This window comes from Schistocerca nitens, chromosome 6 (genome assembly GCF_023898315.1).
Source record: "Schistocerca nitens isolate TAMUIC-IGC-003100 chromosome 6, iqSchNite1.1, whole genome shotgun sequence".
Lineage (NCBI taxonomy): Eukaryota > Metazoa > Arthropoda > Insecta > Orthoptera > Acrididae > Schistocerca > Schistocerca nitens.
In genome coordinates, this window is record NC_064619.1 from 435,531,051 (window position 1) to 435,556,697 (window position 25,647).

Consider the following 25,647-nt stretch of genomic DNA (forward strand, 5'->3'; position numbering starts at 1 on the left):
CCAACAGGTTTGGAAATATGGACGGCTACTGACGCAGCCTGATTAAGTATTTGTGCAGGAGACTCCCAATGATTTGTTGAGTCCATAACAAATCGCTGCACTATGCCGGGCAAAATGTGGTCTGACCCTGTGTTAGGAGGTATCCCATCACTTTTGCCGCATTATTGTAGGTGGTTAATGAAAAAGTGTGGATCGTAGAACTCACGCCAGCCTCGTAGTTTAATTACCACTGGCGTCAGGCCTGCACATGCCTCTTTAGTCGCGTAATAAGCACTTATTACGAAATGTAGGCAGACGTGTTTTCTCTGCTGCCGATAACCCTGAAAGTCGTAAGCGGAGGTTGTGTGGCTGAAAAGCGCAGTGATCGGGGGAAGCTCGGCTTATCTGAGGCGGCTGCCCTCCGTGCTATCTCGGGCTACTGCCACGGAGGGCGTTACGCAGGAAGAAGCGGGCAGCCGCTGCGACGCCAGAAGACACGCCAACACCGCACCATGAGGACCACGACAGCCCTGCTCGCCGCCTTCTGCGCAGCCGTGCTGCTGGCCGCGGTTCACGCCGACGTCAGCATCGAGATCGTCACCGAGTGCCCGCGTAAGCAACCACGCTCTTTTTCGTGCCATCTGTACCATTAAACGACGTTGCGTTCACCTCCGTAACTAGATGCAGGGCACCTAGGATAGATTGCCGTCGGAGTTGCAGATTTTCTCCTATCGGGGACTGGGTGTTGGTTGTCCTTATCATTCTTTCATCTTCACTGAAGCTCAAGTCGCCTAAATGACCTCAAATAAAACGGCTGGCACTAGGCGGCCATTAATACCACACGGTTATTTCATATGAACGGCGCTGCGATGTACCGTAACTACAGCTTTTTGAGCAAGCCTATACTTGTTCATCACTAATCTAAATACAGGGTGAAGTAACTTAGACAACTTAAAAACTTTGTGTTCTGCCTTATGGCAGGTCTTGCCATGAGGAAAGCCTCCTCAGAGAGGTCCACCGCATGAGCGTCTAGGGAAGTGATTCCAGTGGTGGTTTCCCGTTGCCTTCCGTTGATGATGATGAAATGATAATGAGGACAACACAACACAGAGTCCCTGAGCGGAGAAAATCTCCAACCCAGCCGGGAATCGAACGCGGGCTCCTTGGCGTGACGGACCGCCGCGCTGACCACTCAGCTATCCGGCGGACTACTTAGACAACCACACACAACGAAAGAAGATTTTTTTTTTTGAGTCATTAGTCTTCTGACTGGTTTCATGTGGCCCGCCACAAATTCCTCTCCTGTGCCAGCCGCTTAATCTCAGAGTAGCTCTTGCAACCTACGTCCACAATTATTTGCTGGATGTATTCCAATCTGTACCTTATTCTACAGTTTTCGACCTATACGGTTCCCTCTAGTACCAAGGAAGTCATTCCCTGATGGTTTAACAGATGTCCCATCATCCTGTCCCTCCTCCTTATCAGTGTTTTCCAAATATTCCTTTCCTCTCAGATTCTGTACAGAACCTCCTCGATCCTCACCTTATCAATCTACCTAATATTCAGAATTCGTCGGTAGCTCCACATCTCAAATGCTTCGATTCTCTTCTGTTCCGGTTTTCCCACAGTCCACGTTTCACTACCATACAATGCTGTGCTCCAAACGTACATTCTCAGGAATTTCTTCCTCAAAGTAAGGCCAATGTTTGATGTTAGTAGACTTCTCGTGGCCAGAAATGCCCTTTTCTCCAGTGCTAGTCTGCTTTTGATGTCCTCCTTGCCCCTTCCGTCATTGGTTATTTTGCTGCCTAGGTAGCCGAATTCCTTAACTTCATTTACTTAATGAACATCGAGCCTAATCTTAATTTTATCACCGTTCTCATTTCTCTTACTTCTCATTACTTTCGTCTTTCTTCAGATTATTCTCAATCCATATTCTGTACTCATTAGACTGTTCATTCCATTCAGCAGATCACGTAATTCTTCTTCACTTTCATCAGCGAACCTTTCATGATATACTTTCACCTTGAATTTTTATTCCACTCCTGAACCTTTCTTTGACTACCATCACTGATTTTACGATGAGCACATTGAATAGTGTGTGTGGGGGGTGGATACTACATCCAGGTCTTAAACCCTTTTTAATCCGAGCATTTCGTTCTTGGTCGTCCAGTTTTGTTATTCTCAGAATTTGGAAGATCTTGCACCGTTTTACGTGTCCTATGAACGTGTCTTGATTGTCCTTTAGTCTTGCTTGCATTATCAACTGCAACGTCAGAATTGTCTCTCTGGTGCCTTTACTTTTCCTAAAGCCAAACTGATCGTCGTCTAACACATCCTCAGTTTTCTTTTCCATTCTTCTGTATATTATTCTTGTCAGCATCTTGGATGCATGAGCTGTTAAGCTGATTGTGCAATATTTCTCTCACTTCTCAGCTCTTGCAATCTTCGGAATTGTGTGGATGATATTTTTCCGAAACTTGATGGTATGTCGTCAGACTCATACACTTTACATACCAACGTGAAGGTAGTTCTTATTAACTTTTAAAAATCCCTGAAGCGACGTAGTTGACGCTGGCACAAATACGTTAATATAAGACACATGGAGCCGGCCGCGGTGGTCTCGCGGTTCTAGGTGCGCAGTCCGGAACCGTGCGACTGCTACGGTCGCAGGTTCGAATCCTGCCTCGGGCATGGATGTGTGTGATGTCCTTAGGATAGTTGGGTTTAAGTAGTTCTAAGTTCTAGGGGACTGATGATCTCAGCAGTTGAGTCCCATAGTGCTCAGAGCCATTTGAACCATTTTTTAAGACACATGGAGTCGCAAATGTCGGGAAATACTCCAAAAGTGGATGACAAGTGTCTAAAATGGGATGTTACTAGAGGGTGTGCCTCGCCATACTTTCCGCACTCTGGCTTGTCGATTCTACCCTCGCTATCAGGGGGCAGTCCTGCACGTTCATTCTTGCATTATCCAGTGTGATACGGTAATGCTGGCATATAGGAACAAAGTATAAATCATTTTATACGTCACATCTTGTCTGATAATTGACCTCGACTTCAGAACACAGCACGTGTGACGACTGTGTTACATTTCCTGAATATATTTTTTTGCCTTCAGTGTTTACTTAAATACAGAGCCCTGTTTCACGCATTGGACAAGCCACGGTTGCAAACCTAATGTGAGAAGGTAAAAGACGCTGTGAGAATCGTTATGCGAAAGTGCTGCAAGTAGCATCATAACACAGATAATCATATGCAAGCTCACTAAATCTGAATCGAATTCATCGTAGTATTACCACTACCGCGAGCACTACTGTATCACATTGGATAATGCAAAATCGTAAACGAATCAATCTAGCGGAGCACTGCCCCCTACTGGCGAGAATAGGTGCGACAATTTTCTCCTCCGAATGCGGAAATATTTTGTTGACACCGACCTACATAGGGAGGAACGATCACCAACATAAAACAAGGGAAATCAGAGCTCGTACGGAAAGATATAGGTGTTTATTCTCTCCGCGCGCTATACGAGACTGGAGTAACAGAGAATTGTGAAGGTGGTTCGATGAACCCTCTGCCAGGCACTTAAATGTGATTTCCAGAGTATCCATGTAGATGTAGATGTATATGTAGACAAGTCCAAATGCTGCTGGTTCGAAGAGGTGCGTTATCTGGTGACGTCACATGTTAAACATTTGTCATCCGCGTCTGGGATATTTTTCTACATTTTCGACCCCGTGTGTCTTATACTAAATCAATTGTCTCAGCGTCATCTACGTCGCTTCGGAGGTTTTAAACATTAATAAGAATAAACCTGTATACAGAAATCAGGCACCACTCGTGGTTTCCAGACTGAAATGGGAAACTCCTCATAGCATCCCATTCAGATTTAGTGGTAAGATGGCCCTGTGGATAGCTCGTCAAAAATTGAAACAGATGAGGCATGAAAACAGGAAGAAGGTGTGCTGAACTGTGAAAAAAGAAGAAAAATAAAAATAATGAACAGTCCAATTTTAAGATGAGCAACATCATCACAGTAATATTGTACGAAGAGTATTCTCTAAGAAAAGTTCTGGTCAGTAATTAAGTGTCGTGCCTTGTGAGACACTGCCGTATTCACTTCCAGGGCGTGATAGCGCTCTGAAGAGTACTGTTTCTGTCTATCGCTTGCGTCTTTGTCCCGCAGCCTTCGCAGGGTCGGCGTAGTTACAATCGGGTTTGTCATGGTTAGTTTGAAGGGGTGACCGGATGCCCTTCCTGCCGCCACCCCGTATCCCTCGGGACGAAATTAGTCCACCCCCGGCTGTCTGCATCTAGTGTGAATCATGAAACAGTGCGAACGTGTTGGAAATGTTTGAGCGTCGTGTAACGAGGCGGGACGTGGGTACCAGCGCGCTACTCATGTAGTGGGATGTCGAAAACCGCCTAAAAACCACAGTCAGGCTGGCCGGCACACCGGCCGTCGTCGGTAGTCTGATCAAAACGTCGATTATTCTTTGAAGTGGTCCGTAGATACAACATTGCACCCTGATTTTCACCTGGATTTATCGCACACAGTCCTGTGTTACAAGACTTTTGTTGTCTTCCGGATTCGTCGACTGACGTTTTAATTTTTACCTACCTGCGTAAGTCCAGAGGCAATAATTCTGGTGAGCGCACACACCATTTTGTGTTTCCTGAACGACCTATTCAACGATCTCCCAATGTTCTATTGCGAACATCTGTATTTATGTGCACTTCGTATTTTCGCTCAATCCGAAGATGGCAGGACGGTATTCAGTCGAAATATTAGAAGAGGAAGTCGAATTTATGAGGCTGCCCGCCAGAAATTTTATGGAACCATCTGTAATTATCTTTTCGAAATGGGCGGGACATTCGTCGTGTTGGTACCGCCAAGTATAATCTTATGTGTAGTGGGACGTCGTCCTGTTGTTCCTGACGTTTCGTATCCTGACGCGGTAGTCCTCAGAGGCCACAGAAATACAAGGTGTGCAAAATGAAACAGGTCTGTAAACTGTAAATCACAACGCCTTAAAAAAAAAAAAAAAAAAAAAAGTGAAGCACTCAGAACTAGAAACCTCACGATTTGTAAGGATATGTGATGCTGTTACAGTGATCACAATATCGAGTAAAATTTTCAAAAATGTTGAAATGTGTGTGAAATCTTATGGGACTTAACTGCCAAGGTCATCAGTCCCTAAGCCTACACACTACTTAACCTAAAGTAGCATAAGGACAAAAACACACACACCCACGCACGAAGGAGGACTCGACCCTCCGCCGGGACCAGCCGCACAGTCCATGACTGCAGCGCCTTAGACCGCTGGGCTAATCCTGCGCCGCGTCAAATTTTCAAAGAACTTGTCAGCATGAGCTCCCTTACCAGAATGAGACTGCACTCCCGCTGTCCTGGATGCATGCACTGACTCGTTTGGGAACGACGTCGTAAGACTGTCGTATTCTCTCCTGAGGCAAGCTGGCAGTGTTGACGTTCGAGCTGGTCTTATGCGTGTTTTCTCGGGGTTGGGTCTGGCCACGAGAGCTCCTCAACATCACGCAGACAGTTCACAGAGACGCATATCATGTACGGATGGGCATTGTACATTTCAAAAGTAGAGGTCGCATCGCAGGTAACACGTGAGAATGCAGGATGTCCGTAACGTACCCTCAGTCACTACCAGCCGTGAAATCAAACCAAACAGCATGCCGCGCGGGATAGTCGTTCGGTCTAGGGCGCCTCGCCACGGTTTCCGCGGCTCCCCCGTCGGAGGTTCGAGTCCTCCCTCGGACACCGGTGTGTGTGTTGTCCTTTGCGTAAGTTAGTTTAAGTAGTGTGTAAGCCCAGGGAACGATGACCTCAGCAATTTGTTCTCATAGGAACTTACCACAAATTTCCCAACTGCTTACCGCACCATTACGCCTGGAGTAACATGGGTCAGGAGTAATACCATTGCTCCTCTCCTAAACGTTGAAACAGTGGAACCTCCGACGATATTCGTCTGGGGTAGTGCAGAATCGCGATTCATAGTGAATACAATGCGACGCCATTCATGAGCGGGCCATGCTTCCCGGCCAAGGCAGCACTCCAAAAAGCGGCAGTCTATGTTGTCGTGTTAATGGCAACATACGTATGGGATGGTAATTAGTCTCTGACCAGTGTTGAGGAATGACCCAGAATGTTGCAAGGTGTCCGTTACTCGTTCTCGGACGGCAGGCGTGGATGTGTGTGGTCGGTGCACAATACTGCCTTCTCCCCGTCTGGTGATCAAATACGGTAGACGGGAACCTCGACTATTAGTGTGCCTTACTTGACGTTCCCATGCAGTTCAACATTGGATCGCTGTACCATCCGAAAGCCTCACAAACTGGATACTGCACGATTCGATGAGCCTGCTAAGTGGAGACCCGCAGTGGGGTGCCTTTCAAACTCTGCCAGCTGCCGAGAATACTGTCTCACACGAGTACTTCGTGTCTCTGTGTCCTTCTCAGCGGTCACTCAAGCCTCTTATATGCCCTATCAGGCCTGGTAACAACATTAAACACGAAGAACATTAATGCAGTCTATTAATAAAATGGAGGACAACGGCCTTGCCTTTGGATACACCGGTTCCCGTGAGATCACCGAAGTTACGCGCTGTCGGGCGTGGTCGGCACTTGGATGGGTGACCGCCATGCGCCGTTGCCATTTTTCGGGATGCACTCAGCCTCATGATGCCAATTGAGGAGCAAGTCGACCGAATAGTATCGGCTCCGGTCAAGAATACCATCATAACGGTCGGGAGAGCAGTGTGCTGACTCCACACCCCTCCTATCAACATCCTCCTCTGAGGATGACACGGCGGTCGGATGGTCCCGGTAGGCCACTCGTGGCCTGAAGACGGAGTGAGTGCTTAATAAAATGAAACACTTACAGCTATCCTTATGATGACATTTACCACATGGCTTCAGGCCTTAGCCGATGTCGAGGAGGTTAACACCATCTGTATACACGATGCACCAATGGCCAACATCTTAACTGGTTTTCGCAAACTATCTTCAACCGCAATTTTGTGTCTCCAACCATCGAATTGATGGTATTAGCCCCCTCAGTGTCAGTTAAGACCTGAAGATGGACCACTGAAGCACCGAAATTGGTACCGGGTGGTAAATGACGTCATAAGGACTGCTGTAGGTGTTCCGTTTAATTATATAAGTGAACGACCAAAGTCCATTTGTAATACAACAATGCAAAAATGTTTCAGTATGTAAAGTTTGTGATGTGCATCGTTGCTTAACACAATAAAAGTAATATACCATGTCTTATTACGGATTTGCTCCACCAAATAAATAATATGTATCTTGTGTGATCTGTGGTGCTGCTTCTTGGTGCTGCCGTAGGTTCATCTTGATGTTACTGCATCGCCACATGGGAGTCTTGTAATGGTGTAAATAAGTTTCACTGCTTCTTGTTCACACAAAATTTTATTTCGCACGCTAGATGTTTGGCGGCGAACTACATGCATAAAACTGATCTGAAGACTGACTTAAGACTGTCTTCGGCGGCGTACAAATCACTGCTATTTACATGATTTCAAACAATTACTGGTACTGTTACATATTGAATTTTGCATATTTACCCATTGAAGTTTTTACATACATCTTCCTAAACTCCATTGAAAATTACATGGATAACACTGAATAATTTCATGCAAAGACAGGAAAGAATCTGTTTCTATAAAGACCATAAATTACTTGTTTTATCATTGCAACAATATTTTTTACTAATTTGCATACATTACTTTATTAAGTAAAAGGAGAATTATCCTAGAATTTTCAGGTGAACAGAGCGATTAATTTTATTGAACAAAAGGCCTAGATTTAATTAATTAAATTGTAACAGTAAAATTTAACATTTTCTTTATGTTCGTAATTACAGTTCTATTAACTGACACCATTTAGGACATGACCGAGTTTGATCCTGACTGAAAAATCATCATGTCATATTTTTATTAGGGATACAAATTATTTCAGATCTAACAAAACACAAAAATAGCTGTCTCTCGATGACATTGGAACTTTAGTTACGCTATAAATACAATAGCAATTTTATTCCTACTATGTGCCTGTAGTTTTTATTGTGTGTAAATTGTGATGGGACATTAGTTTTTAATCCAACATGTTTCCTTCATTCTACATACTGGTGAGGCGCAGCGCAAACAATGTCAGAACAACAGTTTAAATTAGTATAAAGTACTAACATTACATGTATGTCCTCTTCGGGAGAGTGGAGATGAGACTGGAATGGGATACAGGATCCCAATAGGGGTTGTGGTATTGCACCTCAGACCTCCAACCCAATGATGGACATACTAGAACTGAACGCACTCTGATGGCCATGTTACACGTCAGATTGCTCCTCTAGTCGCTTGCGGTCTCTTTTTATGTAATCCATGTCCTCTCTATTTCTCTATCCTTCCTTTTTTTCATTGTCGACTAAACGCAGAGCGATTGAGATACGCATGAAGCAAAAAAAAAAAAAAATTATTTTTTCCATTTTGGTTGAAACCAACAGCAGAAAAAACAGTAAAACTAAAGAACTAATGACGTGTTACAAACAGATCCACGAGATGGGTGCGATTATGCCCTAAAATGTGAAGTACACAGATGAAAAAATTTCTGTTGATCATAATGAGCGAAAGGTTTCCGTCCTAACAAATGATCCTTTTATTGTCATGCGATAAAGCCCGAGTTCTGATTGGACCACACTATGAACCAAATGACGGACCCGACTCTATGCCGTAAGAGCACATGTTAGACCTTTGGCCTACGAACTGTCCAATCAGCGAAACATTCGCTTCGTCTTTCATTTAGCCGATAACCTCGTTAGCCGGCTTTGTGACTTACCAGTTATCAGCTTAGTATAAAAACGAGTTGAATACGTCGGAGGAGCACCTTATCGCTTCACATGGGTCGCAGTTCATTACGCTGAGGTGACACGGACTGTATCCATAGAGAGCATCTTTGCTTCTTCAAATATGAGTCTTAGCGAGTTCATAGTGAAAACATTTCTCGCGGAGCTTAAACATGAACGCAACATTAACGGATTTCGATCATTACAGTCCTACGTTCGTAATTTCCGATGTCTCAAAAAATCTGTCACAAAAAATTGTAATTCGATAAAAATTTGGCTCGGAGAAAAACTTCTGCAACGTTCTCCAACCTCCATCTTTTCCTCTTTCCCACTTTTACCACTAGCTTACCAATCTACTGGCGCGGTGTTTTTGCTCTTTTCGATCGTTTTGCCAAGCTCCGCTTCATTTACTCATTTGAAAACAGTTTTTCTCAAAACTGCACCCCGCTAATAATCTTTAAACGACTCAAACCTGTATAACCTAACAACCAGCAGCGCTGATTTAAATTTAACGACGCATCGGATTTTTATTACTTCCGTCTCCATTTCGAGAAATTCCCGGAGATACCTAAAGCACACCATTATTTTCAGCCCCCATCGTCAACAGTCTGAGAAGGTTACGTTTGAGAAATAAATCGCTTTCAGCTATATATGAACTTTTACAGCTACGCGACCAGTTTCGTGATGTCAAATCACATCTTGAGGTGTAGATACGCCTAATACGTATAAGAGGGGTACTCAACCTTCTCAAGGTAAAAAATCATTACCGGCAACAGCAGGGCGTCATAGTTCATACTGACCACGTGAAAAACTGATATTTCGAGTAGCCGTGCGGTTCTAGGCGCTACAGTCTGGAGCCAGGCGACCGCTACGGTCGCAGGTTCGAATCCTGCCTCGGGCATGTATGTGTGTGATGTCCTTAGGTTAGTTAGGTTTAATTAGTTCTAAGTTCTAGGCGACTGATGACCTCTGAAGTTAAGTCGCATAGTGCTCAGAGCCATTTGAACCATTTGAACCATTTGAAAAACTGATATTTCATTTCTGAAACATGGATTACTTCAGCTGCGGTTGCTCTCAACAGGAAACCACTTGGAGCCTGAGAAAGGAATCGTTTCGCGTAACTTGGTACTCTGGACATAGTGGCAAATCTTTGTGATCGTCAGGCAAAGTAATAAGTCACATCAGGTCCATCTGTGGTTGCCGTTATGTAGCTACTGGTCACTGAAATTCACTACATAGCCTCCTTCAAAAGACGAATATTTCCTACTACAGAGTGTTATCTCTGAGCGCCTAGAACCGCTTGGCCACCCCGGCCGGGTATAGAGTGTTCACCATTTCATTTATCGCTTATATAAGAGATACGTTTCCGAAATATGAGTGCTGAGATTCTCTACATGCGTAATGATGGTTCGAATAGTTTTCTTTTTCTGGGGCCTAAACGAGTTTTAAGAAGCATGCGGAGGCCCACCTTACGGTTGTTCGTCCCTATTGGTCCTTAACGTCACGAAAACACAAAAAGCATTCACACTAATGAAGATGGAAAATGTTGTTTGGTTAGTGGCGAAGATAACGGATATTTTTCCACCACCGAGTGCAGTGGAATACGTTTTGAGCATGATGATCCCACCCCTGTCTACAGTGGCTTATGCAGCGCACACACACACACACACACACACACACACACACACACACACACACACACACACACACACACACACACACACAAATTAACCACCACGCAGGGATTATTCGAATGGGACGGAAAATTGTAGATGTGGTGTATAAGTACAGACAAACAAATGGCTACAATTTCAAAAAAATTAGATGATTTCTTCAAGAAAAAGAGCTTCATGAATTGAACAAGTCAATAACGCGTTGGTCCACCTGTGGCCCTTGGGCAAGGAATTATTCGGCATGGCGTTGACTGGTAGTGCTGCTGGATATCCTCCTGCCAAAGTCTGAACAACTGGCGCGTCAGACCGTCGAAGTCTCGAGATGGCTAGAGGGCCCCTGCCCATAGTGATTGAAACATTCTCAATTGGGGAGAGATCCGGCGACTTTGCTGGTCAAGGTAGGGTTTGGCAAGCACGAACAAAATCAGTAGAAACTGCCGCTGTGTGTGCGAGGGCATTTTCTTGCTGAAATATAAGCCCAGGATGACTTGTCATGAAGTGCAACAAAACAGGCCGTAGAATAATATCGTCGACTTATCCCTATGCTGCATCCAGAAACTCTGTCAATCAAAGCCAAGCCGAATAAAAGCTTGCTCAAGGGCCAGAGGCAGACCAAAACGTTATTGACTGCCTTAATTCGTGAAACTCTTTCTCTGGAATAAATCATCCAATTTTTTTGAAATTGGAATCATATTTTGTCTGTATATGTTGATCGCATCTACTAATTTCCTGTCTATTGAGATAATTCCTTTTTTGATCTTACATGTACCACGTATTGGTTTTCAAGGTGGTCGCTGAATAAACGGAACGATAACAGAACTGAATCCACGTATGGGGCTTCTGACAAAGTTGAAAGCATTCTGGGCGTCTACGTTGGGATTATGCACTCTACTTTGTCATCTGTGTTAGCTACTACTCGACGTATAAGTTCCGAATGAACAGTAAATTGAGGGAAAATATGGAACCAAGAAATAAGCTGAATGGTACAGATGAAGAAGCAAATAAATAGGTTAGGAACTAGAGAATAGATACCTGAAACTATGTATTTAACATAAAGAACAATTTAAGTCATCCTCCGCAGCTGAATAACTGTGTCTGGAATTGAGTAGCAGTAACTTTTCTCAAAATCTATTCCCATCCATAAATTACATAACTTTTTCAGAGATATTTTATGTTCATTTGTAAACTTAGTTCATATTGATGCAATTAGTACGTGGTTTTAGAATTCAGTGAAGTGCCTTTTCACATATTACAATTTCAAATAACTGCTGACAGTGGTGTATTTGTGTCTGCTGTAGGTTTCATACAGTTCAGAAACAAATATTACAATAGACGCAGAGTATCACAATTTGTTTACTGTAACGGATTTTTCAACATTGTGTTCATCACGTAACTTTTTTGGATTTGTTTATTTTGCTTATTGAACATAGCTGACAACGAATTGAACTAGTCAACGTACATATAGAGAAAGATATTCATTTTTGGAATGTAATTTGTTTTTATAAATAATAATAAATTATTTAAAAAAGTCAGTGTGGACGACTGCCATGCTGAGAACTCCACTACCGCCAAGTATTTTTGCCTCATGGTAGGACTGGAACCTCCACTACCTGGCTTGACAAATAAGACAAAACGATCTGAAAATGCGGAGGTAATGGAGATTTCTTCTCTCGACAACTGTAAATGATTTGTATGAAGCTTCATGCTGTACATAATGGTTACCGGACTCTATTATACATCGATTTTCAAAGGTGAAAGAGTCCTTCCTAACACTGATTTATGTAATAGATGTCGCAAACAGTAGCGATCAGAGAACTGACATATGAACAATAGCGATTATAAGAAGAATAAGTTGGAGACGAAGTACCTGGACTTTTTTCATCTCACGTTGTCAAATAACACCAAGTAACCACTCGAGTGAAAGTAGCGGGAGAGTAGAGTAAAGTGGAGTGAGTGAAAGAGCGTAAAATGAGGTAGCTGCACGTTTTCATATCTGATATCAGTGAAACCATAACTGAAAGTAATAAGCGTACATTAACTGCTTCACAAAAAGCGTCGCGCATAGTTCTAAATTAAACCTCTGTTATCTTTTTTATGGACGTATAACCCCAGAAGATTTCAAGGCTCGGTATTTTTATGAGTTGCCTATCTTAACCATTATGGGCCCCTCAAAGGGCGTCCTTGATCTTTACGGTCAAATTTGTACTGATAATTTAGGAACATAAATAGACTTTTCTGCGATGTGGACCTAATGGCCCCAAATTTAGATTTAGTTTTATTATTCATGTAGACAACTTATACCTAAAAGTAACAAAGATTTGTTCAACCAGTCTCACATTCTCAGTGCTGAGAAGCCAATTTACGACGTTGAACCCTTTATTCAAAATCATTCTGGAAACTGCTTAGCCGGCCGTTGTGGCCGAGCGGTTCTAGGTGCTTCAGTCCGGAATCGCGCGACCGCTACGGTGGCTGTTTATGGACGATGTAACCCACCAAATTTCGCGATAATACAAAACGTGCTGCCCTTCTTTGAACTTTTTCGATGTACTCTGTCAATACTGTCTGTAAGAATACCACAGCGCGCAGCAGTATTTTAAAATTCTAAAAAGAGGACGGACAAGTGTAGTATAGGCAGTCTCCTCAGTAGATCTGTTACATTTCTTAAGTGTCCTGCCAATAAAACACAGTCTTTGGTTAGCCTTCCCCATAACATTTTCTGTGTTCCTCCCAATTTAAGTTGTTCGTAACTGTAATTTCTAGGTACTTAGTGTGGAAAGTATGAGAGAGAGGTATAGCACTCAGTCTCATGTTTAACTTTTCAGTTACGATTATGTAAACTGAAGTGACAGACATTCTGACTTCACTTGCAGTTTCTTCACGCGTTTTTCGCCGATCGTCTCTCAAAATGTCATTAACTACAGAGGTGTAGTCTGTTACAGTCAGTGGTCTTCCCTTTCTTGGGCTATGCTCTGTTTTTACCAGATCTTTAAGGAAACGAACAGACCACTGTGATACAGTGCTACTATATAGTACACTATTCCCGCAGACCTCTCTCAAAGCACTGTGAAATTCCGTTGGGTTCTTTCCACACTGGGATTCGACTTAGATGTACGAACGCTTGTCACGACGTTTAACCCGAGCTGATTCGGTTTCAGTCCCCATTATAAAACTGAATTACTCACGACACAGTGACGCGAGCCAGCAAACAACAATACGACTGACATGAATTTCTACTTTATCACGCCACCGTAACGGTCGTTCTTGAGCGTTCTGCAATGACTTTCAAAATGACCATGGTATCTAATCGACGTGAGTGTGTCGGGAAGCACAGCACTGATACTTTATTCGAACATTACAGGATTGGTTTTCCTAATCATCTTCACTAAAATTTTTACTCATTTAGAGGAAGCTGTTATTCATCAAACCAATAGTATTCTTTCTATACAAGTCATCCTGAATACTACGGCAGCCACTCAAAGACAACATTTTCGACGTTTTCCATTACATTGGGTTGGGTTGTTTGGGGAAGGAGACCAGACAGCGAGGTCATCGGTCTCATCGGATTAGGGAAGGACGGGGAAGGAAGTCGGCCGTGCCCTTTGAAAGGAACCATCCCGGCATTTGCCTGGAGAGATTTAGGGAAATCACGGAAAACCTAAATCAGGATGGCCGGACGCGGAATTGAACCGTCGTCCTCCCGAATGCGAGTCCAGTGTCTAATTTCCATTACACTACACCGTCATCATAAACAGTCATAGCTACTGCACACCCTGCCCACTATGGTAAATTTCTTCCAGCTGGACTGATACCTTATGCGAAATATTTCTTTCGTCAATCATTGGGCTTTGCGGGCAGAACATCCACCCGCAACACCTTTCAATAAATGTCAAAATACCAAGATAGTTAAGCACATCTCCAGTTTATTTTATACGCTACCTGTTTCGGCGGTATAATACGCCATCATCAGGCCCTGTATACTAGATACTGGTTGAATTTTCCAGTCACAAAGTTATATATGCCTTATGTGAAAATAACCACTAGCAAGCGACATTACATACGTGTTACTACAAAGAATAATGCTCCATCTTCTGTAACCAGTCAAGAACTGTGAAGAGAGAGAAGCTCCACCATTTACACATTGCAGACGAGTGTGCACTGTTTTTCAAGGTAGCGCCACCAACGTTAATGTGGCAGACAGTTCTTTGTTATGAAACATAAGCAATTTTAGAAACACATGCCTCATACGCAATGTTCATTCAGAATTTTGTACAGCCTTCAATACACTCTAAGAAAAATAAAAAATAAATTAATAAATAAACGAAAAACGGCGGACCACGAAGGAATTACCCGAACGAGACGAAAATCGACGGATGTGACGTGCATGTACAGACTAGCAAATGATTACAATTTCAGGAAAACTGAATGATTTATTAAAGTGAAAAAGTTTCACAGATTGACAAGTGAGTAACGCAGTGGTCCACCTCTGGCCAATATGCAAGCAATTATACGACCTGGAAATGACTGAGAGAGATGGTGGATGTTCTCCTAAGGGATATTGTACCAAACTCTGTCCAATTGGCGCGTCAAATCGTCCAAGATCCGAGATGGTTGTAGGGCACTGCCCATAGTGCGTTCTCAAGTGGGTAGGGATCCGGCCACCTTTCAGGGTAAGTTATGGTTTGGCAAGCAAGAAGACAAGCAGTAGAAACTCTCGCCGTATGTGGCGGGCGTTATCTTGTTGAAATGTAAGCCCGGGATGGCTTGCCATGAGGGGCAACAAAACCGGGCGTAAAATATCATCGACGTACCGCCGTGCTGTAAAGGTGCCACAGATGACAACCAAAAGAGTCCTGCTCAACAAAAGAAATGGCACCCTGGCTGTCGGGCCGTAAGCCGGCAACAGTGTGGTATCCCATCGCTGTCATGGGGTGTCTTCAGAGACTCAGTTCAAAGCGGGACTCACCTCTGAAGACAATTCTATTCCAGTCAGTGAGATTCTAGGCCGAAGACGTATCTCGAGACACCCCGGATGGCGCTTTTCTTCTACAGATTCCCATTTCAGTCTCCCGAACGTCTCTGTCACGTTCAGGAGTGGGCTATTCCGTCCCGTTACAATGTTAGCAGCGCGCTTCTGCATTCGTTCCATGTCTGCTGTCATGACTAGTTGGCAAGGTCAATAAAACGCTGGAGCAATTACTCTTGAATTGGTTGCACCGCCATTTTTATACTCTTCTGCTTTCACAGGTGCTCTGTACTTTTCCAGCATCAACAAATCTGCCGACCATTCGCCTTACCTAATACGCGTTTCACCTGATCGTCCCGTTTCGTATACACTGAGGCGATAAATGTCATGGGATAACGATACGTACATATACAGATGGTGATACTATAGCGTCCATTACGTACAAAACGGCACTTTATTGGCGGTTCTGTCATTCGTACTCAGGTGATTCATGTCAAGAGGTTTCCGAGGTGATACGACCGCACGACGGGAGTTACAGAATCTGAACACGGGATAGCGGTTGGAACTAGCCGCGTAGGACGTTACATTTTGGAAATCGTTAGGGAATTTACTTACGGAGAACGAAGGTGTCAAATTAAACGCCCTTCAGCCGTGAAGTTTCAACATTAAAAATGTCAGCGCACACTCCGCTGCAGAGTGAAAATCTCATTCTGGAAACATCCCCAAGGCTGTGGCTAAGCCATGTCTCCGCTATATCCTTTCTTTCAGGAGTGCTAGTTCTGCAAGGTTCGCAGAAGAGCTTCTGTAAAGTTTGAAAGGTAGGAGACGAGATACTGGCAGAAGTAAAGCTGTGAGTACCGGGCGTGAGTCGTGCTTCGGTAGCTCAGTTGGTAGAGCACTTGCCCGCGAAAGGCAAAGGTCCCGAGTTCTAGTCTCGGTCGGGCACACAGTTTTAATCTGCCAGGAAGTTTCATATCAGCGCACACTCCGCTGCAGAGTGAAAATCTCATTCTGGAAACATCCCCAAGGCTGTGGCTAAGCCATGTCTCCGCTATATCCTTTCTTTCAGGAGTGCTAGTTCTGCAAGGTTCGCAGAAGAGCTTCTGTAAAGTTTGGAAGGTAGGAGACGAGATACTGCCAGAAGTAAAGCTGTGAGTACCGGGCGTGAGTCGTGCTTCGGTAGCTCAGTTGGTAGAGCACTTGCCCGCGAAAGGCAAAGGTCCCGAGTTCGAGTCTCGGTCGGGCGCACAGTTTTAATCTGCCAGGAAGTTTCATATCAGCGCACACTCCGCTGCAGAGTGAAAATCTCATTCTGGAAACATCCCCAAGGCTGTGGCTAAGCCATGTCTCCGCTATATCCTTTCTTTCAGGAGTGCTAGTTCTGCAAGGTTCGCAGAAGAGCTTCTGTAAAGTTTGGAAGGTAGGAGACGAGATACTGGCAGAAGTAAAGCTGTGAGTACCGGGCGTGAGTCGTGCTTCGGTAGCTCAGTTGGTAGAGCACTTGCCCGCGAAAGGCAAAGGTCCCGAGTTCTAGTCTCGGTCGGGCACACAATTTTAATCTGCCAGGAAGTTTCATATCAGCGCACACTCCGCTGCAGAGTGAAAATCTCATTCTGGAAGTTTCAATATTCTTTTGTTGGGCAACCACTTTCAGCGTTTCACTACGCCATCTTCAGGCCGCTGACCGACATATAGGAATAATCTACCTCGCTTGTAAACGAAACAGTGCCCAGAAATACCAGGAAGAAGGTACACGGCTCGTGTTGTTTGTAGTTTAACCATGCCTAGACGGTCAATACCGATGTTCCATCGCGTCTGCTTTGTTACCTTGTGCCAGAAAGGGTTCTCAACAAGGGAAGTGTCCAGGCGTCTCGGAGTGAACCAAATCGATGTTGTTCGGACGTGGAGGAGATACACAGGAACTGTCGATGGCCTGCCAAGGGTTACTACTGCAGTGGATGACCGATACCTACGGATTATGGCTGGGAGGAACCCTGAGAGCAACGCCACCATTTTGAATAATGCTTTTCGTGCAGCCACAGGACGACTTGTTAGACTCAAACTGTGCGCAGTATGCAGCATGATGCGCAACTTCACTCCCGACATCCATGGCGGGGTCCATCTCTGCAACCACGTCACAGTGCAGCGTGGTACATATGGGCCCAACAACATGCCGAATGGCCCACTCGGGATTGGCATTAAGTTCCGTTCCCTTCACCAATGAGTGTTGCATATGTCTTCAACCAGACAATCGTCGGAGACATGTTTGGAGGCAACCCGGTCAGGCTGAACGCCTTAGACACGCTGACCAGCGAGTGCAGCAAGGTGGAAGTTCTCTGATGTTTTGGAGTTGCATTATGTGGTGCCGACGTACGCCGCTGGTGGTCATGGTACGCGACGTAACGGCTGTACGATACGTGTATGCCGTCCTTCGAGCGATACTGCTACCATATCGTCAGCATATAGGCGAGGCATCGTCTTCATGGACGACAATTCGCGCACCCAGTGAGTGTGCACATCTTGTAAATGACTTCCTTCAGGATGACAACATCGCTCGACTAAAGTGGCAAGCATGTTCTCCAGAAACGAACCCCATCGAACATGCCTGGGATAGACTGAAAAGGGCTGTTTATGGACGATGTAACCCACCAACCACTCTGAGGAATCTACGCCGAATCGCCGTTGAGGGGTGGGACAATCTGGATCAACAGTGTCTTGATGAACTTAGCCGGCTGGAGTGGCCGAGCGGTTCTAGGCGCTACAGTCTGGAATCGCGCGACAGCTACGGTCGCAGATTCGAATCCTGCCTCGGGCATGGATGTGTGTGATGTCCTTAGGTTAGTTAGGTTTAAGTAGTTCTAAGTTCTAGGGGACTGATGACCTCAGCAGTTAAGTCCCATAGTGCTCAGAGCCATTTGAATCAATTTTTTTTAAAGCAGAATATTAAGTTTCCATTTGGTAGAGCGAGCCCAGTATAGTGCAGTTCCATATTTGCTTTATCGGTATGTATTAAAAGGGACAGCAAAAGACGAAGAATTCGATCACAACTGGCAGTAGCGATAGCACTGCACGGCCCGTGTTGACTGCTACTGCCAATCACGCAGCGCTACTGGGTCGCTGCTGGAATGCTGTTTATTCTTCGTGTTTCACGTCCCTGTTAACGCACATCTATAAAAATAATGTCGCACTAGAATAATCTGGTACCGCTCTGTCGTATGGGCACGTAAAATTCCGCTTTAAAAATCATTTTGTTTATAACGGGAAACAAACCGACTCTTTCCGTCAACATTTGGCTTCGCATGAAAGACGTGAAGAGCACTATTTCTTTGGGCTGACACCAACTATACAACGCAAAAATTAATTTCCTAAAATCTTCTAAAACATCCGAACAAATGCGTCTGACTACGCTTACGAGTTATTTATTGCCGTTGCGCAATACGAGGTGTCTGGCCATTGACGCTTAGTGCTAACCTTGCGAACCCGAGGTTCGTCGCCATTTTTTTAAAAGAAATTCCAGTCCTGCGAGAAATATAACCTATTTTTTAAATTTTTACTCTCAGGTTGAATTACATTGTTCTAGAAGATGTGTATTCGTCTTATAGTTACGTCCGTTTGTTGCAGATCATCCAGGACAGTGCTTCCACTCAAAGACGGGCAACTTCTACAAGAATGGCGAGAAATGGCGTGTCCCAGGAGAATGTAGGGAGTACAGCTGCTCGTTCCCGCACATTAATGGTGTAGGGTAAGTCCTGCAGCACTTCGTACTTAAATTTTTGTGTGCTTAGTAAGTTTCGTCACTTACTGTGACCAGAGTCTTCCAGCCGCCTCCCATCTCTCTCTTCTCTCTCTCTTTTTTCTCTCTCTCTCCCTCTCCCTCTCCCTCTCTCCCTCTCTCTCTCTCTCTCTCTCTCTCTCTCTCTCTCTGTGTGTGTGTGTGTGTGTGTGTGTGTGTGTGTGTGTGTGTGTGTGTGTGTGTGTGCCTGTGTGTGTGTGTGTGTGTGTGTGTCTGTGTGTGTCAGAGGGGGGTGGCGCGGGGCGGGGGAGGGAAGTGGTTAAATGGGAAACAATCGAAGGTCCGTGGTCGATTATTTATGGTCAGAAGACATTTCATCGCCACTGGCAACATAGAGAAGGGAATGGGGTGATACTAAAATACGCTGTCTGGTCACAAGTATCCGGACGCCTCTATGTAATGCGGAATTAACCACTAGATGTCAGGTGAGGCGGGGGGTATTGTGTTGTCAGTATAGAGGCAGTCACAGTAGAGTGGATCAATCTGGAGATGTCAGTAACTTCGAACGTTGTCTATTCATATCTTCAGAGTAAAAAATACATCAGCGACGGTTCAATCCCTCTAAAGCTGCCCAAGTCGGCTGAGGTGAATGTGAAATGGAAACGTGAAAGAACAATCGTGGCTAAACGGAGATCAGGCGGATGTAATCATTTAACGTAGAGGAAGGTATCAGCGATCATAAGATTGTGACAGCATCTATGACGACGGGTCGTATAAGGAATGTTAAGAAAGGTAGGAAGATATATTTGTTAAGGAAGTGTGACAGGATACAAATTTCAGAATACCTCAGCAGTAAGCATCAAATATTCGGTGATGAAGACGAAGATGAGAAGAACAATAAATTCAAAGGAATCGTTCAATATGCCTTAGACAAGTATGTTCCGAGTAAGGTTTTAACGAATGCGAAAGATCTACCATAGTTTGATAGCCATGTTAGAAAAGCGCTACGTTAACAAAAAGCACTTGATCTCAGATTCAATAGAAGAAAAAACCTAGCTGACAAACACAAGCTGAACGAAGCGAAAGTGAGTGTAAGGAGAGCAATGAGAGAAGCGTTCAATGATTTTGAAAGTAAGTTGTTGTCAACCGACGTGAGTAAAAATCCTAAGAGGTTTTGGTCGTATGTAAAATCAATAAGTGGGTCAAAATCATCTATTCATTCTCTCAGCCATACTGGCACCGAAAAGAAAGATAAGAGAGAGTGGCCTAAATATTGAATTCGGTGTTCCGAAGTTGTTTCACCGCGGAAGGTCGTAGCACTGTTCCTCCTTTCAAATGGCAAATATTGAGGTAACCGATCGCGGAACTGAAAAGCAACTACAATGGCTTAGTAGTGGAAAGACGCCAGGTCCACATGAGATACCTAAAATATTCTATAAAGATTATGCGAAAGAACATGCTCCCCTCCTAGCAGAATTTTATCGTAGATTGCTTGAGCAACGAAAGGTACCTAACTACTGGAAAAAAGAGCAGGTCATTCCCGTTTTTAAGAAAGGCAGTAAGACAGATCCACTCAATTATAGACCTATATCGTTGACGTCAATTTGTTGTAGAATTGTGGAACGTGTTTTATGCTAAAGAATTATGACTTTTTGGAAAATGAACATCTCTTTAAAAATCAACATGGATTCTGCAAACAGAGATCCTACGAAACTCAGCTCGCTCTGTCCCTCCTTGAGGTCCACAGTGCAATGGACAACGGCGCTCAGGTTGACGCCGTGTTCCTTGATTTCAGGCATCTGACACAGTCCCGCATTGCCTTCTAATGAAAAAGTAAGAGCTTACGGAGTGTCGGAGCAGATCTGCGATTGGATCCAAGACTTTCTTGGAGATAGAACTTAACATGTCGCCCTTAACGGAACAAAAATCAACATACGTAAAGTTAATATCCGGAGTACCACAGAGAAGTGCAATAGGACCGTTGCTGTTTACAGTGTATATAAATGATCTAGTAGAACGCGTCGGACGCTCTTTAAGGCTATTCGCAGATGATACAGTTGTCTGTACCAAAGTAGAAACGCCAGGAGATAGGATTTGCAGAGCGACCTGGAGGGTATAGATGACTGGTGAAGGCTCTGGCAGTGGACCCTGCACGTCAATAAATGTAACATATTGCGCATACATAGGAAAAGAAATCCACTACTGGACAGCTGCACTATTGAAGACAAACGGCTGGAGACAGGGTCTGCCGTAAAATATCTAGGCGTAACTATCCAGTGCGACCTTAAGTGGAATGACCATATAAAACAGATAGTGGGAAAAGCTGACACCAGGCTCAGATTCATCGGAAGGATCTAAAGGAAATGTAACTCATCCACGAAAGAAGTGGCTTATAAGGCGCTTGTTCACCCGATTATTGAGTATTGTTAATCTATCGGGGATCGCTGTCAGGTGGGACTGATGGAGGAGATAGAGAAGATCCAACGAAGAGCAGCGAGTTTCGTCACGGGATCGTTTAGCTGGTGAGAGAGCGTTACGGAAATGCTAAGCAAACTCCGCTGGCAGACGTTTCAGGAGAGGTGTTGTGCATCACGAAGAGATTTACTGTTGAAATTTCGGGATAGCACTTTCCAGAAGGAGTCGGACAACATACACTACTGACCATTAACATTGCTACACCACGAAGATGACGTGCTACAGACGCGAAATTTTACCGACAGGGAGAAGATGCTGTGATAGCTTTTCAGAGCATTCACACAAGATTGGCGCCGTTGGCGACACCTACAACGTGCTGAAATGAGGAAAGTTTCCAAACGATTTCTGATACACAAACAGCAGTTGACCGGCGTTGCCTGGTGAAACGTTGTTGTGATGTCTCGTGTAAGGAGGAGAAATGCGTACCATCACGTTCCCGACTTTGATAAAGGTCGGATTGTACCCTATCGCGACATTGCTGCTCGCGTTGATCGATATCCAATGACAGATAGCAGAATATGGAATCTGTGGGTGAAGGAGGGTGATATGGGACGCCGTGCTGGATCCCAACGGCCTCGTACCACTAGCAGTCGAGATGACAGGCATCTTATCCGCATGGCTGTAATGGATCGTGCAGCCAGGTCTCGATCCCTGAGTCAACAGATGGGGACATTTGCAAGACAACAACCATATGCACGAACAGTTCGACGACGTTCGCAGCAGCTTGGACTATCAGCTCGGAGACCATGGCTGCGGTTACCCTTGACGCTGCATCACAGACAGGAGCGCCTGCGATGGTGTACTCAACGACGAACCTGGGTGCACGAATGGCAAAACGTCATTTTTTCGGATGAATCCAGGTTCAGTTTACAGCATCATTATGGTCGCATCCGTGTTTGGCGACATCGCGGGAAAAGCACATTGGAAGCGTGTTTTCGTCATCGCCATACTGGCGTATCATTCGGCGTGATGGTATGGAGTGCCATTGGCTACACGTCTCGGTCACCTCTTGTTCGCATTGATGACACTTTGAAAAGTGGACGTTTCATTGCAGGTGTGTTACGACCCGTGGCTCTACCCTTCGTTCGATCCCTGCGAAACCCTACATTTCAGCAGGATAATGCACGACCGCATGTTGCACGTCCTGTACGGGCCCTTCTGGATACAGAAAATGTTCGACTGCTGCCCTGGCCAGCACATTCTCCAGATCTCTCACCAATTGAAAACGTCTGGTCAATGGTGGCCGAGCAACTGGCTGGTCACAATACGCCAGTCACTACTCTTGATGAACTGTGGTATCGTGTTGAAGCTGCATGGGCAGCTGTGCCTGTACACGCCATCCAAGCTCTGTTGGACTCATTGCCCAGGCGTATCAAGGCCGTTATTACGGCCAGAGGTGGTTGTTCTGGGTACTGATTTCTCAGGATCTAGGCACCCAAATTTTAATGGCCAGTAGTGATTTACTTGATCCCACATACATCTCGCGTATTGACTACGAGGAGAAAATTCGATAACTTAGAGCCAATACAGAGGCTTACCGACATGTATTCTTCCCACGCACTATTCGCGAGTGGAACAGGATTGGAGGGTTGAGATAGTGGTACCGAAATTACCTTCCGCCGTGCACCATTAGATGGCGTGCGGAGTATGATGTAGATGTAGATGTTATAGACTGACGGACGGGGATGGTCAAGCACTGAGGAAGGTGGTTGTAACAAATCGGATAAGCGGAAGGAATCACTCGTGAGTTCCAAAGTGCTGCCAGCAGTCCAGCTAGCATAGTGGCTGAGGGCAGGGAACTGCAAAGACTGGACCGCAATGGTCGAGCAGCTCCTCATAAGCCACGTATTTCCGTTGTCAGTCCTAAACAACGCTTGAGGTATTGTAAAGAGCCACGCTACTGGACAGTGGGTGACTGGAAATGATTAGAGTCACGCTATACCCTGTGGCAATCCGGCGGAAGAGTTTGCGTTAGGCTAATGCCTGGAGAACTTTAGGTACCAGCGTGTGTTGTGCCAAAAGTAAACTACAGGGGAGGTGGTGTTACGGTGTGTGGGTCTTTTTCTTGGTTAGGATGTGCTCTCCTTTGCGCTGAAGAAAACGCCAAATGTGGAAGAATATGAACGCATTTTAAGCCTTGTGTGTTGTGTACAGTAGAGGGATAGTTCGGAGACGACGAACCCTAGGAAGCTAAAAAAATTTTGGCCAGGAGGAACATAGAGAAAATCATTTTCTATAATAAACAAACTTAAATACTAAAATACTTAGATACTAATGCACACATTTTTTATACTGATCATTTCACTTCAAGATAAACTCTTTCTTACCAGAATTTGATCTCAAAAGGTATTATTCTTTGAACTAACACTTTACCAGATTCTACTAATTTGGCTACACTGTGACTAAATTTTACGTAAGCAAGCTTCTGTTATAACACTTTGCAATTGTTAAGAAAACACAAAAACAATTTAAATGGCGCCTCTTTAAATTAACTTTGCGCTTCATGTGTCTGGAAAATAGGGTACTCGGATTCGTCCAACTCCAAGAAGGAATCCTAAATAGGTGTATTATTGGACAAAATAACAGGGTAAACCACTCTATTTAAAGTTTAAGAACGATTATTAAAACACAGTTTTAATTAATGGTTCACGGTGTATAAAAGTAAATTTACTATAAAAAAGTCTTATCTGGTGGCTGTATGCTGGATGTGGCGAACAATTATGGCGGCTACACTACCCACAGTACAGCGTCCAAGTCTCTTGCTATATGGGCTTAATTTCTCTTTTTGGATTCGTTCAATTCTACAAACATTATCCCAACAACTCGCAGCTATGCCGAAGCCGTTTGCAGTCTCCATCCGAGGCATTTTGTGCGAATTTGCAGGCAAAGCTTCTCCTGCTTCACAAAGGTGTTGCGTCAATCACTGATGTCTACAGACTGCGTGTCTTACTTCCCGCGTTTGCTCTAGGTAGCGAGCTAATTCGCCCTTGCCACCTTTTCCATTCCCCAGAGCCACTTTCTTTCTAAAGAAAAGCGCACTGGCTTTAACATGACACCTGTTTCTTATATTGTTGCTAAGCGTGACCATTTCTTAAATTGTCAGATTTACATCAACATGAACCATTTATACACACAAATATTTTCAAACACGAAAGGTCATCAGAAAATTATTTAACACAGTAAACAATTTACATAGTGTTTTACTTCCTTTACTCACATACAGTACAATGAACTTCAACCTCCAGTATAACACACTTTACATATACAGAAAATATAATACCAATCTGTGACAATTTTTAAAACAGAAGAATTATAAAAAATTTAAATGAACCGTAGTCAAATATTGTTATATATACCTCTGTTTCAATTATGTGTCCTTACAGGTAAGCATGATTGAAATACCCAAAAATAATAGGGTCATTTACATTAAAGCATTGTCCTCCTGAACATATTCTGTACACTTAAGTGCGTTACAAGATACATCATAAAACAAAGTTTACACATAAACATTTTAATATTAATAATACAAAGTCCTACAGTTTAATACAACAATTGGCTGCCCCCAATTTATGGCAGTCCTTCTTGGCTCCTGTGAACCATTAGCATACATTTTTCTTTTGGCTGCCTCTTTATGAGATCAAAAGGAGTCCATTTTACCTTTTCTTTAAGAAGACTTTGTGTATTCTAAAGTAAATCCGCAAAAGCGACGATGTGTTACCCGAGAACTAATCCTGGCCTCTAATGTTGCAGGTGCGGTACGGTGGGCACGTCACCTCCGTGTCAGGTGGTGAGTGGTGATACGTCCAAGCCGTACCCAGAGTGCTGCCCCACCGTCAAGTGTCCATAGAGGCAGTCTCTGACTCGTCGTCCACATTTAATTACTGTTTTCTGCTTCAATAAACCAACTGCATGTACCAGCCACGAAAACCAA

At 44.2% G+C, this 25,647-nt stretch overlaps 1 protein-coding gene and 1 non-coding gene across 2 annotated transcripts; both read left to right on the forward strand.

Annotated features, from left to right (window-relative positions):
- The first annotated feature begins 418 nt into the window (after positions 1-418).
- LOC126262631 (venom toxin OcyC11) lies at positions 419-25,647 on the forward strand. The gene is made up of 3 exons (XM_049959388.1): positions 419-591; positions 19,130-19,250; positions 25,467-25,647. The coding sequence occupies exons 1-3, from the start codon at positions 492-494 to the stop codon at positions 25,561-25,563; spliced, it is 318 nt and encodes a 105-aa protein (XP_049815345.1). The 5' UTR covers positions 419-491; the 3' UTR covers positions 25,564-25,647.
- Positions 16,682-16,756, forward strand: Trnas-cga (transfer RNA serine (anticodon CGA)). Its single transcript has one exon. It is a non-coding gene; the product is annotated as a tRNA-Ser (tRNA).

What these genes read in the sequence shown, in the direction of transcription:
- LOC126262631 (XM_049959388.1), top strand. Translation starts at nt 492, where the DNA reads ATGAGGACCACGACAGCCCTGCTCGCCGCCTTCTGCGCAGCCGTGCTG. An exon ending in GATCGTCACCGAGTGCCCGC is followed by an intron (nt 592 to 19,129) that starts GTAAGCAACCAC and finishes CGTTTGTTGCAG; the next exon opens with ATCATCCAGGACAGTGCTTC. An exon ending in CCGCACATTAATGGTGTAGG is followed by an intron (nt 19,251 to 25,466) that starts GTAAGTCCTGCA and finishes CTAATGTTGCAG; the next exon opens with GTGCGGTACGGTGGGCACGT.